At 32.8% G+C, this 15,802-nt stretch overlaps 2 protein-coding genes and 1 long non-coding RNA gene across 3 annotated transcripts in view; 1 reads left to right on the forward strand and 2 right to left on the reverse strand.

Moving 5' to 3' along the window:
• The window catches only part of LOC126968388 (trichohyalin-like), a 28,878-nt gene extending 25,053 nt beyond the window's left edge, over positions 1-3,825 (reverse strand). The window contains exons 1-4 of the mRNA XM_050813393.1: positions 3,698-3,825; positions 2,587-2,738; positions 1,808-1,888; positions 476-640 (exon numbers count right to left, since the gene is read on the reverse strand). Of these exons, the coding sequence (XP_050669350.1) occupies positions 476-640; positions 1,808-1,888; positions 2,587-2,738; positions 3,698-3,766 (467 nt within the window). The 5' untranslated portion in view covers positions 3,767-3,825. The remainder of the gene's footprint in view (positions 1-475; positions 641-1,807; positions 1,889-2,586; positions 2,739-3,697) is intronic.
• LOC126968441 (uncharacterized) lies at positions 2,682-7,331 on the forward strand. The gene is made up of 2 exons (XR_007730206.1): positions 2,682-2,790; positions 7,190-7,331. It is a non-coding gene; the product is annotated as an uncharacterized LOC126968441 (long non-coding RNA).
• On the reverse strand, positions 4,759-14,343 carry LOC126968381 (uncharacterized). Its single transcript, XM_050813383.1, has 5 exons — positions 14,201-14,343; positions 11,883-11,980; positions 11,049-11,147; positions 8,649-8,822; positions 4,759-7,597 (listed from the first exon to the last, which is right to left on the reverse strand). The coding sequence occupies exons 2-5, from the start codon at positions 11,955-11,957 to the stop codon at positions 7,301-7,303; spliced, it is 645 nt and encodes a 214-aa protein (XP_050669340.1). The 5' UTR covers positions 11,958-11,980; positions 14,201-14,343; the 3' UTR covers positions 4,759-7,300.
• Positions 14,344-15,802: the final 1,459 nt, after the last annotated feature.

The raw sequence follows: 15,802 nt of genomic DNA on the forward strand, positions 1-15,802 counted from the left end.
CAATGTCAGAACTCTCCAATAGTATCAGTGTCGTATGAAACAAGCGCGGGGCCCGGAGCAAATTCTTTCAATGAAGAATTTTAATGGGTATGCGAAATCGCTTGTAACTTTGTCACAATAAAGTCTATATGTATATAAATACACTGGTCTTTGTGTCATTTCAAAATAGATTTTAGTTTAGATTTTACACACATCTAAAGTTCCAATACTTTTTACCGAATTTAGAGAAACATTTTTTTTTAGCTTTTTATTATGGTTAAACCCAATTATTCGGTTTAACCATAATAATAAGCTGAATATTTAATATGAACGATTTAAATAATTGTTTGTTGTTACTATAAATAGGTATAAGTTGGAGATTTTATAGGGTTTGCCAGTATAAAAAAAGTTGTAAGTAGGTAAGAAAGTAAGTAGCTTTTAGTTTTTTTTAGAATTCGAACTTAACTCGGACAAACGTCTACATTAATAAACTCACAGCGGCGTGTCCTTGTATTTATCCTCATGCTCCTTCTTTCGCTTAGCCAGCAGATACTCAAGCCTATTGACCTTGTCTTGCCAAATCGCTTCCGCTCCCGCTTGCGCTTGTACCACAAATTTGCGAATGTTGTCTTCTTCTTCTGCCGCATACAAATCTATCAGTCTAAAATAAATAAATATTAAAGTATCAAGTCAGCATAAGACCAATCGCTAGAAATCTAATATTTTATAAGTATTACAGGCAGCAGGTAACAATCCGTTGGTAGATTATATTCGTTGGTCGATGTGAAAAAAAAACCTTTATCCTGATAAAACCAGAAAGCGTCTCTCGTAGAAACTAATATTAATGTTGTTTACTAAAAATAAAACAAGAATGGCTCGGAGAATTTGAAAGTATTCAGGCTGGCAAAGCAGACCAAATTCAAGCAGCTCTCACACTGCACTGCCGATGCCGGCATGGAGACATTTTATAAATTTTTATGCTTTTTCTATTCAATACGTATCTCGGTGCCTTTTAAATACAATACTATTTTCTAAGAAAATCTTAACATCAAACCAATTAAAAGATACAGCCATTTAAATATTATATCTTTACATTTTACAGATAATTAAAACCCCCAAAAAGAAATAATTACTAACTAGTTAAAAATGCAAACACCGTTATAGGTACTAAAAGTTACAAAGGCCACGTCGTTATAGAATTTGATAGGTACTGGCATAAACGAATGTATTGTAAACATGTTCGAAATCATTGGAGAAGAATCCTTACCGGTACGTACAAACTACAAAGGCGCATTTAATTCATTGGGTCATGGAGTGACTGAGCCATCAAGTTAACATTCAGTGCGATATCCGAAACATACGATACAAGAACTGGTGTGCGGTGATAAGTATTAAGTGTTATTGTAAGATGATAAATTATTTGCTGCATTACACTGGTTTCACTATTTCCGAACGCTATAATCCTGACACGTAACATAATACATAAATTCTTGCATCGCACAACTACTGACTTGACCTCTGTTATTGAAAATGTCTATTGGCGGTCAGTTCTCACTTTCCACCAGTTGATTCAAATGCCCCCTGTAATATATGAAAATATATCAAATGTCTTGGTTACGGTTAAGAGATTTCACTTGTTTAGATTCTTACAAAAGCCTACCTAGCTCGTGTGCCTGGGGACAAATTGAATACGGAAAGTGGGTACGAAGGGAAGATTTTATTTTAAGTTTAAATTTAATGAGGACTTAATAATGCAAGTATATAAGCAAAGAACCATCTCGATCACATTAGCTCAAAATAACGGGTTACGAAAGTATAAAATATATACTTTTGCCTTTTCTGTTTCAGATCTTCTTCGTATGACGCCATGCACAGATCAACACGACGAGCAACGTTGTTGATGAGCGATCTAAAGATAAAAAGACAATAAGGAAATAGGGTTTATATAAACAAAGTCAATAGATAACATTGCAACAAAACGTATTTAAAAAATTTTAGAAAATTAGCCAAATGACGCAAAAGCTTTAACCGCCTGCTTTATAGCGCGCTTGTTCAATGTAGGAAAGATTGTAGTTAGATACATGACAGTCCATGTGCATTTGATATCAAAATAAAAACAACCTATTCTGTTATCATCAATAGTTTTTGCAGCAAACAAAGCTTACAACCCTCCCCCCCTATTCGGGTGGTAAATTTAACCAACTTCTCATGCTACCTTTTTCAGGATTATATCCTATTTGACCGTGTCCTAGTCCTTCATTAAATTTCCATTATGTCTACATTCTATGTACATCTATGCTGCAATCTAGTTTTATCAATCTTCGGGAGCATCCATTAAATGCATTTTTTTTATTTTAACACTTTCTTAGTTCAACCACTCCGTACGACCAATCCGTCTCAAGATTCCCTGCTCAATAATTCTTTATCATCAGCAAATTCTCTAAATACTTCCTAAATCTGTACATCTTAAAATAAAAGCCAGGCTTTAATTTCTACTCAGACTTTCTATCTTCTACGATAAGCATCAATTCATTACCGTAACCGAGTAAATAATTAGTTTTATTTAGCTTTTAACTAGATTCTACAAATTTATATATGGTGAGTAACCTCCGGTCGCATCGTATAAAGAAGTCGCTGATCTGTTTGTCTTTCAACTCTTTTAGTTTATTCTCAGCGCCCCGACGTTCATCCTCTTCTAACGCGCGAAGTTTGCGCACGAACTTCACGTAACGGAATGTCGAGTTCAAAACGCGCGATGTCTGGAAGTAAACGCTTGTTTATTGGAGAGGGGAATGAAAAACTTGTATGATGGTAAGTGGTCACATAATATTATCTAAGCGATCTTACAACACCTGACCAGACAATTATTACAAGATTTTAGAAAGTGTCAATGTCCTTATAGGATAGAATAATTCAAATGAGAACGATACCTAAATTAGTTCGTTATTTGTCGTCCGATGTTGGAGTTCAGTAGTAGAGATGAGATCAATTTACTGCTCTTAGGGACAGTCCCGTGGTGGCTCATGGTTGCAATTAGGATCTTTAGGCACAACAAAACCAACGTGGCTGGCAACCAAAAGGTAGTGGTTGTTTTGGTGGTAATTAATTTTTAATACAAACCTATTTCGCAAAAATTTGTTAAGTATTAATTCGTGGGTACACAAAATATTATAATTAACGCAACAGGTAGTTTAGAACTTGGAAGGCTAAGGCGGGCTGCGAAGCTGAGAGGAATTTACAGAATTTAGGTAGGATTGAAGTAAAATATCGAAATTAGTTATTAATAATTTTTGCTATAATAGAAATGCATAGTAGATAATGGGCCAACAAACGTAATTTACAAAATCGGTGTAGCATCCAACCCTGCCATTTATATATCTTTATTTAATTCTAAAGAATCTAGCTCTTTAAATAAAACATTCCTCAAGCTGGCAGTGGTAGAAGAGATAAAAGGATCGTTCTTATTCCACCCAATCCCTTAATTTTGATATAACTTCATAGGACTGAGCGAAGATGCAACGCTGTCACAGCTTTTCTTTTTACATAATTCGTAATGTACTTATTAGTGATTTCTCAATTTATCGTTCCGTCCATGTGGTATAACGTAGATCCTTCCCAAACATGGGTCTCATTAATTTTATAAAGCGCTATATTGTAATAATTATAATAACATTGTCGAGCCATCTCCAGTTTATCATCGACATCCAAAACTACTTACGTAATAACAATCCGGGGCTCCCCTCGGACCCCAACCGTCTTTCGGAATTTTTTGGCGCGGCTGTTCCATTTCTATTAAAGTAAAATTGATAAAAAATAAACTACGTTCGTTCTTATAAGTTATGTTTTCATTACCTATATATAACTGTCAATGGTTATGTTTTGACATTCATTTCAAATAGTATTTAAACAATTAGTTTGAAACAAAAAGGTTTAAATACACTCCTTTTTAATCATAAAAAATTAAAATTAATTTAAGTAGGCGTTACTTTGCGGAAATCCATAATTATGCAAATGTTTTGAGTTTTCTTTTGTGTTAATTCTGCCAATATTTGTCTTTAAACAATTCGACACGTGTCAAAATAAGTTAAAGCGCGTACACCTTCCTTAAAGGCCGACAACGCTCTTGTGATTCCTCTGGTGTTGCAAGAGAATGTGGGTGGCGGTGATCACTAACACCAGGAGACCCGTACGCTCGTTTGTCCTCCTATTCCATAAAAAAAAAGTTAAAAACTTAACTGCCTAAATACATTAGGCATGATGAATAGTGATTCTCAGATGGGTCCCATGGCATGCTGGAATCACAGGTAATCAAAAGGCAGATGAGCTCGCAAGAGCTGGAGCAAAAGCAGTCCAATATGGTCCGGAACCTATTTGTGTGACACACCCCGAGGAACCGATGTCATCAAAAAGCACGTAAAAGCTGGGGTAACTCAATAGGTTTAAACCATTCCACAGTACTTGTTAGAGACGCAAATGAAAGCCTACCACTGAACAGGAAATCCTATGCATACTTCCCAGGATGCTAACTGGGCACTGTCGCTGGAATGTTACGAAATGTACATATGTTACTGGTGGCAATACAGTGCTTAGACTGGTCAAATTTACAGCAAAAGGGAATAATTTCAGAGCAACTGTGCTCTGACCTATGTAATAAATACTATATTTAATATTAAGAATAAGGAATTATAGTATGACAGAAAATGTGGGAATACAGTACTTAGACCAGCCAAATTTACAGGGAGAGGCGTCTGGAATATACTATACAATAAAACACATAACTTGCAAAATAAATTTAATCAAAAATCAACGTTCCAAAACTACAAAAATTAAAAAACAAAAAAACTCTTCAAAATGTTGGTATGGCACTTAAATTATCAACTCATAATTAGATCACGAAGTGAAAAAAAAACCTAATTTCACAAATCAAGTAGAACATATACAGTAGTCGGCATTAAAAAACATTATAGGCCTTTCAAATGAGATAAAGTCAACAGGTTCCAGTTTTGTAGAGGGCCGGTCGGTGACGTTTTTGTCACTTCAATATATACATATATATGTATACAGAGTTGTTATCTTCACAAATTTATTCATTTAATTTTTAACTTTAATAAGTACAATTACATTGATGTTGTTACTATATCATATTGTTATGATATGACATAGTAACTAGAGTTATTAATACGAATTTACGATATTATGTCAGTTTTAGTCATACAATATTTCTGTGGACATAATACAGCAGAGTCTCCAGACTTTAATCAAATTTGGTCATGGTCTGTAACTGAAAGGTAGTCACTATGTGTTTGTGTGGATGTCCAGGAATCTCCAAACTATATAATGATGCTAACTAAACGTACATTTAAAATAAATATAGACTTACATTATACAATTTTAAATGTTTTAGCAGCTCTTAATAGATACTGGACCATTCCATTCTTTTTTCAAAGACCGATGTACATTGTTTAGTACCGCTTACTGTATACAAATTATATATTTTGAAAGCTTAAATAATATAATCACGTAAACTTTAAAAAACAAGATGATTAACGATCTTTGTACATAACTAAACCTAAAAAAATATCAAAAAGTTCTTAAGAAAAAATAAACAATAATCACAACAAAAAAACGTAATTTTCGGGATATTTTTTGATTTCGAGTCTTTGATTGAGACATTGAAGACAATTGAAAGGTTTAAAACTTAAACATCCTTCATAAAAAAAAAAATTGTGGTTACGCGAATATATTATAGGCCTGCTAATGCCGCAGGTGAACGTAACTTTTGGCTCGGCTACCGCAGACTATATCAGTGAACGCTCACCTTAAGTAAACAATCAATATGACAAACTTTAAACATAACTTAAAATACTATAGTATATCTTAAAACAATAAACCTATGTTATCTTTTACCACTTTTAATAGAAAATAAATAAATTGTAACAACGTAATATTTTCTGATCAAATAAGATACGCTAATACGCATTAATTACGCCTTATAACCATAACCTTTAGTTAACAAAATTAAAAGCTATTTAAATATTTTTAACAGTCTTAAAGAATTGACAATAATATAAAAATATTAACAGTCTTTTAACTTTATAGGAAACATGAATTGTACTGATTAAGTTATATGTCAATTTGTTTTACAAGAATTTATTGCAGAAAAGCAACACACAATTCTTGTATAAACAAATATATTTACTAAACCTTACCAGGATTTTAAAAACTTACATAAACGGTACGCAATCTCTAAAAATAGTGAAAAACAAAGATTTAAATGCTATTTTCAGACTTTGTTCTCTTATTAAATACTGACAGTTCAAAAAAGAAATGTATATTCACTCAACACATAATTATATTTCAATAAACTTATATCGATATACTATTCCTTGATGGAAATATACTAGAGAAAAACTTGTTGCTAAATCATTTCACAACTTCGCAGATATTTGGTAGACTTTTAGCATAAATTAATAGTTTATCCATGGAACATAACACCAGTAAATAGAGACAGAGTTTATTTAAAAAAAATATTTTAATAGTTTAACAACACTGGTTACGTTCTGTGAGCGTCCACCTTAACTCAATAATCAACATGATAAATGATTTATTAACTAAAAATATAAAACAAATAATACTGAAAAATCAACATACAACAGCCATGGGAGATCATTTTTTTAATGTTTAATACATTATGTCAAATGTCAAACACTCTCTTCGGTGCCATTTATCATCGGTGCAGTATAGTCGTACTGTTTATGGCCCGGGAATTAATATTAGGAAGAATATCGAAATAGGTAGCCAGCGCCGATGAATATTAAACACGGAATCACAAGAATACCTCTTGGTTTACATAATTACTGCTATAAAATTAAACCTAATAGCACATATATAATATTCAGTATAAGCAACTGGGAAAAGAGATACAAAATTAATACTGACTTTTTCTTGGCTAGTGACACGTTTAGTCATACAAAACGATTTTTATCACTGGTTTTAAAAAAATGTAGAAAGAAAAAACTTAAGTATAATCCTATTATAAATAATGAGTTCTGTTTTATAACCTTAGTTTGTCGTCGTATGTAGCGACAGTCTGGACTGAAAACTGAACACTATATTACGATATGCAGGACTAGTTTGTTTGGTTTTTATGTTAATCAATGTGCAATAAATTCTTATCATAAGCTAATATACATTATTTATTGCATGGCAGGTTGCAGCGCTCCTGACGGACATTAGCGGAACTAACATTCCATACAAATATGCACAGTCGTCGCTAACGAGTCAACGAGAGCAGTCGTGTTAGACAGAGTATAAAGATCAATTAACGACCAATAAAAATTTTAGAAAAGAAAGTTATCTGAATATCATCTAGCTCAGGCTGGCCAACAACTACCTTGTTACCCATTTTTGTGATGAATGCCCCATTAATAAGTGTCAAATTAGCACTGTTTGGTAAGAGGTTCAGTTTCGATAGTGGAACACTTAGCTGCGCGTGGTTTTCGCTAGGCAATTGGTCGGGTACAGAATTTATGTTGCCGGACCAAGAGAATGGTTCGCCTGTTACCCTGTTATATACCGTTATTGATCCCGATTTCATGGAATCATCTGACGATAAGGTCTGAAAAAATGCAAATACATATTAATTTTTTTCACAACAAATAGAAAGAAAAGAAAAACAATTAAAATTGTATTTGTTCCCTATCCAATGGAGATAAGATTTTAAATGATGGCTCAGGTCAATATTTTATATACTAGCTATATATGTCATTTATATTATATGTTGAAGAATAAATTAAATGTTGTTTATGTGAAATAGTGCTTAAATAATTTTTCTAATTGAATAATATTTTATATAAATTAACTGCAATGTATTGTAATGCTCTGGTCATGTCCGGTTCAAAAGTTGACTTTGATTTCACTGTAACTGGCGTCACACATAAAAAAAGATCCTAATCAAAGATATGTGTTAGTTCCGTGATTCCATGACGACACGACATGGATGCCTTGAAAATAAAAAACGAATACATCAACCAATAGCATCTTATTTCCGATCTCCCTTTCTCTCTCGCTCCCTCCCAACTCTATCTCCATGCCTATGTGCTACATGCTACCGTCGCCCTTTCTCACTTCCTCTCAAACGGTCTCAATAGCTCTCTCCGTCTTTTTTGACAAAAACGTTCCACATTTTCGTTTACTGTTACAGAAAAGGAGGACAAACGAGCGTACGGGTTATCTGGTATTAAGTGAACACCACCCCCCATATTCTCTTGCAATAACAGAGGAATCACTTTAAGGAAGGTGTACGCGCTTTTTTTCCCCGGAAACACCGCACAAGGAAGCTCATTCCACAGCTTTGTAGTAGGTACGTGGAAGAAAGCTCCTTGAGTATGCACTGTGGAGGACCGCCACACATAATATAAATATAATTCGAGTCACTAATATTATTTTGTTTATCTATCGTTCTATCCGTAAAGGTAAATTAAAACTGCTCAATATATTAGACAAGCTTACTCAATAAGGTGTCTTGGTTTGAGCGCCCTTATTGCTGTATTGGCAAAAAATAAACAAAGTGAAGTGACATTAACGTTGTCATTTTGACAGCTCCGAACGCGACAGATGAATAATTTATACAAAAAACATGTTTTTTAAATTATCACGAATAATCTTACCATCAAATTAGCCATGAGACAATCGGGTTCCAAAAACTTAGCAGCCAACACATAATGTTCATTATGATAATCTATGATCTGGCAACACCATTTTCTCTTCCCGACCAAACTGCCCAAAGTCATTGTTATATTCCAATCTGGTTTAGTACATGTCTCTATCTTATGTATATGCTCCTGAAATATGTTAAATCAGTTCAATATTATTGTTCGTGTCAGGAATCCAATTACCCAAGTCGAAATACGAAGTTTTGGTAGACGGATCGTACATTTTCCTATTACGACAGTATTTCGGATCCGAATATCGATACGAAGTTTGCGATTAGACGTTTTGTCTGTCATTATTCCCAAATTCACTTGACATTATTATGATCGTAACTATAACTTCGCTTTATATGGTTATGTCTATGGTTCCGAAACGAAATCCGTCCGCACTATTCGGATCTAAAGTACTTTGGTAATAGGATTTAATTCGAAGTTCATCGTTCTTTCGTCTCGGACTTTGGTAATAGTCCTATATAGGAGTATAAGGTTCAAAAGAGTTCGGTATAGTTCCGCGACTAATTTATTAAGTACATGTTTCGCAGCTTTCAGTTAAACATTTCTCATAATACACTGGATACTAAGTATCCAGGATTATTCCGTAACTATTTCAGATATGAATAAACTTTAAACTGTTATCGAAACTACGATATATAATCAGTAAAATGACATTAAAAACTTTTTAAAAATCAAACGAGTAGTATCCAAAATTTTGATATTAAACACTGCCATAATATATTTAGTATGAGATTTACGTATTTTCGAAAACTTTAAACTGATACGAATAATCACTTGGTCACTACTCGACGTACACCTAAGGATTATTCTCCAATGATGTCATTGTCATAAATAATAATCAAGTATTAATATATAATATTACGTAGGTTTATATCGAATTTTATGTCTCTCGCGTAACCTTTGCGTAACAATTTAATAAAACGTTAAAGATTTTAACAAAAAAACATCAGACTTCAAAAACACTATTCCAAAACAATAGTTATAATATGGACTAAAAAGTATGAAAATAATTGCGTATTTTTATGCAATCTAATTAATTAATCTAATTCCAGTAACGCATATTGTTATTTTTGGAATCGGTGTCCTCACGCCGCGGCCCCGCTCTCGCATTCTCACGTCGCGCGTGCGACTCAAGCACATCTCACCTATAACTAGAGGTGTTCGTTATAGATAGCTGATAAAATAATCTAATATATATTTATAATCATATCACCTATTATTTATTAAAACTGGCAAGCGTTATTTAATATTTATGTGACACGCGATTTTTGCCACCTGCCAAATTATGCTCTAAGAGGACTGCATAAAAACTAAATTCAAATAAAGTCGTTTATAATTGATGCGATACGCTATTTTTGTCACCTGCCACATTATGCTCTAAGCAGACTGCATAAGAACTACATTCAAATAAAATTCCAGTTGCATAAATAATATAATATTTGTTTGAATAAATATTAAGTCAGATCGGATATAACGTGCTTGCGGCGCACTTGAATTCGTATGACGTATTTTATTTAGTATTGAACATTGATTATTGATTATCGTGCGTTTCTGAATAATTTTGAATTGATTGCTTGTTTTATAGAATAGTTTAAAAAGTGTAACTAAATTAAGATTTTTATCAGTATAGTGTTAATAGATATAGGTTGAGTATTATCTGTATAAATAACTACAAATAACTATTGTACATAAAATCAATGAACTTTGAAGTTCGCCTGACAATTTACTGAGTAGAATAACTAACTGGAAGATTAAATTTAATTTGCATAAATAAAATAAATAGATAATAGATATTTATTTTTTATCATAAATCATAATTTCAGTCGGACAGTCCTAAGCCTGTATAAAAAGTACGAAGGAAATTCAATTTTTTTAATAAGTAGGTACATTATTAGTAAGCACTTTTAAAAGCTCACACAACAATAATGTATAGAATAATACTGAACAGCGCACGATCCATCAACATTCTGTAACGAATTGTAACGATAATCAAACGCGTCATATGTCATAACGAAGCGTAAATAGCGTATCGTTATAACGTGATTTCAATATATAGCCGTTGGGAACACCTCTAACTATAACTATGTATGTAGTTACAAACCTACCTTGGCTGACACTGACTTCATTATCTAAATCGGTTTTGAAGTCGGTCGGTTATATCAATTTCATATAATATACTAAAAATTTATGTTCGATATGCGGGATTCAAACACGCGTCTCTAGAGATTCTGCCTCCAACGCTTCTTCCCACTATGCTAAACGTACATAGATCTGGTATGTTTGTTCTAGATAGATGTAGATACTAGATTATTTGTAAAGTTATTAGAACGTACAGATACATACATTTTGTATATGCCACTCCGTTATGAGTCTAGGGCCAGCCCACTCACAAAATAAACACTGCATTATCTTGCCATCAGCTCCCATTCTTTCGAAGTAATCCTAAAAATATTGAAAACATTCTTCATTAATACACACTATTCAAGCAACATAGAAGTAGGTATACTCCCATTGCATTGCAGTATCAAAATAGATTGATTGCAGCAAGGTAAAAAATTATATCTAATATACAAATGGCTATTGTATACAATCATAAAAAGGAAAGAAACCAATTTTTTTTAAATTTTCTTCTGAACGCTACAAATAATTTCACCCCGATAAGTAAACGAAGAAGATATTAATTATATTTCTATTAGATTCATGGAATAAATACGACGAAAAATTCAGAAAACAGATACTAATTTGGGTAATTCATTCCGGCTCGGAGCCAAATTTCTAATAGTTCACTGTTTTTAGATGACGCCATTTAATTTTTATGTAAATACTTTTAGAAAAATCGCACTCGAATCACATGTAACACTATCCGAGTAGTCATCCGATAGGATGGATCTGAGGGTACTTGGATATTGAAAGAATTTAACAACTCAATTGGTAGTAAATTTACAACAATTTTTAATAAATTGCTACACTCCAGTATAAAATAAACCATTCCAGTATAATTACTTAGATATGAGTATTGATAAAAATTTGGACTCTGAAAGCTCTTATAGAATTACTGATTAAAAGCATACTTAAATGTGTCTGTGTTCGACACGGTGTGTGCTTAAACAACGACAAGTGTGGACAGTTACTTCCCTAAAAATCCCAATAAAAAAAAAAGAGAAAACTGTATCTTACCCCATCTTGACTGATCAACTCTATAACATCATCAATCGTCTCCGGTAGCGGTGCTGGATCACTCACAAGTGCCATATCACCCGAGACACCTCTGAAAGCTAACATCACAAAATATGTTATTGAAAAACTATATAATTTAGATTATAATATGAGAAAAATTTGCGTTCAAACCAAAGTTCAAATCAAAAAGTTTTTTAGCTTTTTGACTTTAATAATATTTGTAAAATCTGTTCACAAATGTTTGGTTCAACAAAATCAAGCGAAACGTCATGCAATTCCAACTCGAAAATGCAATTATTGGCCTTATCGCGGCAATGTGGCCGCAGCATAAGGAGTTAAAACTATTTTGAATAAACACATCTGTAGTACACTGACGTCTTGGTTATCATTATTGGTGTTATGTATTGACAGTGTCACTTGCTAATATCTTATCACTTCACACTATACTAGAGAAAGAAGTAATAACTTAAAAGTGTTACGGAATCATGTCGTTGTGCTCGCGACACTTATCCAATTTAATCTCATAATTTTTCTCCAAAACTGTCATAACAAGCAATTTTTCAAAATCTTAGGAATAATTTATCAGCACTGGGTGTCCATTTTTTATGATAATTCAGAGTTACGCACTTTGGCAATACAAACATAAATATATGACGATGCACAAATACTAAAAAAATAGTACAATTTAAATATTCATATAATGTAAATATTAATTACTTCATTCAAACAGCCAGCCCATGTGCAAAAGTTAAATAGCGGCTTTAAAATACAACGTTATTTTTGTGTTGTGTCATTGTTAAATTTTGCAATAGCGTTTGGACCACCAATGAATAACGTTCTATTTCAAGCGACAGTGGTTAATGAAAAGAATTTAAAGTAAAAAATCGATAAGGTTGCATGAGGCAAATAAAATTTTAATAAAAACATGCATTAAGCCACTCACTAGGAACGATATTGTGCAAAATGTTTGACGAAGTCTGTTGTTCCAACCTGAAAGCCAAGTGCATGATAAGCTAAGAATACAAAATAGCGGAAGGTAAAGTTCAAATACAAGATGGCGCCAGTCAGTTAATATCCATAATGACGTAATGCTAAATAATGTTAGAGCGAGAATACCGCTTTTGTTTTTATTTAAAATAATACAAAACTAATTTATCACAGCAAAGTAATTGAACACTACTGTACACTTTGCTATATAAATATTATTGAAGATAATAAAAAAACTTGTACATCTCGCTCGAAAAACTTGTAATGTTACAAGCAAATTATGATTTTTTTTCCATTTGCACGGCCTTTACAGCACATGTGATAAATCTTCCAAAAAATAAAATAAAATATTATGCCGAAACGGTTATAACCGTAGTGACACGAACAAGAAAGATATATTTTAAATCGGCAGCCATTTTACGCAATATTACAAGCCCTCATTTCAGTTGAAGATTTGAAACATAGTATAATTTCTAGAGGGAAATTTTTTATAACTTCAATTCAGTGAACATATTTTTTTAGATGATTTTGATTACAAGGTAGTTAAAGAAAGCGCCAAAGTGAAGCAAACATAAGACTGAAGAAGATGGGAACCATGCTATGCTGCATATGCATGCAGAATTATTAAAAGAATGACGTGCACCACAGAAAACCCAATTTTACTCACCATTATAATAGTTTAATGACAAAAATGAGATAAGTAATGAAAAAGTGTAAAAATAACCGGACGATTTTTGCAATTCTGTGACAGTAACGAAAGGGTAATTTGAGTTGTCAGTTTAGGATTCAAACTAGTTTGGTCTAGATAAAAATGCTAAATTAATAGTTCAAATTAAAGCCAAAAACTTGAGATTAACATTTATTATTATTAGGTAATTATGATTAATTTTTATTTTCTAAATTGCAACAATTACCAATGTTAATTGGCTAAAAGCCAAGACTTTAAACAAATATTAAGTTATTTACTAAGAAAATGACCTTCTAGATTGCAAAGTTATTAAAAAAAAAACATTTTAGCGACTTAGAAGTCGATCTTTAATGACAAATGGTAAGAATCTCAATGCCACTCATCTAATTTCTAGTTTAATTCATAGTTTTTTTTAACTACTGAAATCTATATATATATAGAAGAGGATTTCCACGTATATAGTCACTCATCACGATATCTATGGAACCATAAGTCGTAGAGACTTGAAAGGACTAGGAATATTCCTTTCGCCGAGTAGAGGTCAGCTAAGAACCGATTTTACAAAATTCAAACCCGCAAGAGTTTTTTTTTTATTATGAACAGGACAAAGTCTGTCGGGTCAGCTAGTATAATATATACTTACGCGGTTGTAATGATTGGAGTTGTATATACGCAGGTAGTATTTACAGTTGTACGAATTATAGGCAGCGGGGCATTTGTTACGAGATAATTGCGGAAATTGTACAAATTTTCCAACATGAGTGTATTTATGGTGGTACACGGAATACTTGTGTTCAAAGCTGAAAAAAAAGTACAATCGATAGAATAATCTAATTACTATTTTCTTAGATTAATATGAGTATCACACATTTAAATTAAATACTTTATAGAAAGATTAAGATGCGTGTTATAATCTTAGATCATTTATCATTATCAGTGTGAGAGCTGTGAAAACGTCGAATAACTTAGGTTTACAGTTAACCTCTATTTTGAGCAATGCAAACACATTAACACAAGTGATAAATCGCGAGTATTTGACGTAGCTTGTCACAGTAAAATAATAATCCTGGACCGTTTTTATATATTGATATATATCAAGACGTATAAATTATATAATGTTATTATAATCACCACCTTTCATTGACGTAGCACTGGAGACTATACACCAAAATCGGAAGTGCCGTTCGGCACACTACGCCCTGACCAAGTTCTGACTCTCATTTTGTTTACAAGATGTTTGTTTCAATGGTTTTCTTATATTATATTCTCTCATATCATCCTAATTATAAGCAATCTATTAATGCACGTAAAATAAATGCCCGAAATAGACGCTGCACATGCGCCAAAATGGCGCTGATCTACTGAATACCGTAGCGCGGGGGCACTTGCCGATCATGGAAGGCTCAAAACAATAGCCAGCATATGTGACATAAACATGTAAAACAATATATAATATTTTATATTACGTAAAAGTGATTCTACACGCCTTTACTAATTACAGAAGTCGGCTAGCAAATGTATGTGCAAGTGTCGATAAGCGATTTTTGGCTCCTAGAAGCACATTACTTTAAATAAATATAACATTACCTCTCTGAGCTTGTTCATCAACTTGAAGCAATGACTCACTATTACCACCATTGAACTGACTGAAGGCTTTATTAATACTCGGCAACAGCTGTTGATTCTGCTCTTTCCTGAATCGAACCTCAAACTTTAAAGACTCAGGAGCGCAGGTTCCTTCATACGAATAATCAAGAGATATAGTCGAACTGTTTGTATCACTGCCAATAGCGGAGTCTGTGACAGACATGTTGGGATATCTAAGTTGTAAACTTGTACCATCGGTAACAGCGTTCTCATTCATATTATCATCTATACTGTTCATTATGCTTTGGATAAGGTCATTGTCCCTGTTTTGAGATTTATTTGATATTAAAACACTTTTTGAAGCTGTATCTTGCGTATTATTATCTGAATTAATCAAGGGATATATACCACTGAGTGTTCGTTGTCGTCTAGAAACATTCTGCAAAAAACAATTTTTTTTATTCAAAATAGGATATGAAATCACTTATTGAAATTCTAAAACTAGTATCCATTCATAAATGAATGGGTCAGGCTTGAGAAGAACGGGCGCAAGAGACTCAGCGGGCTCCTATTTTTTTAAATTAAATTTCAATACAATGAAATTTATAATTCAAATATCCTGACGGCGGTTGCTCGATTCACAATCTATGGTATCATT

Source organism: Leptidea sinapis, chromosome 15 (genome assembly GCF_905404315.1).
Source record: "Leptidea sinapis chromosome 15, ilLepSina1.1, whole genome shotgun sequence".
Taxonomy (NCBI): Eukaryota; Metazoa; Arthropoda; class Insecta; order Lepidoptera; family Pieridae; genus Leptidea; species Leptidea sinapis.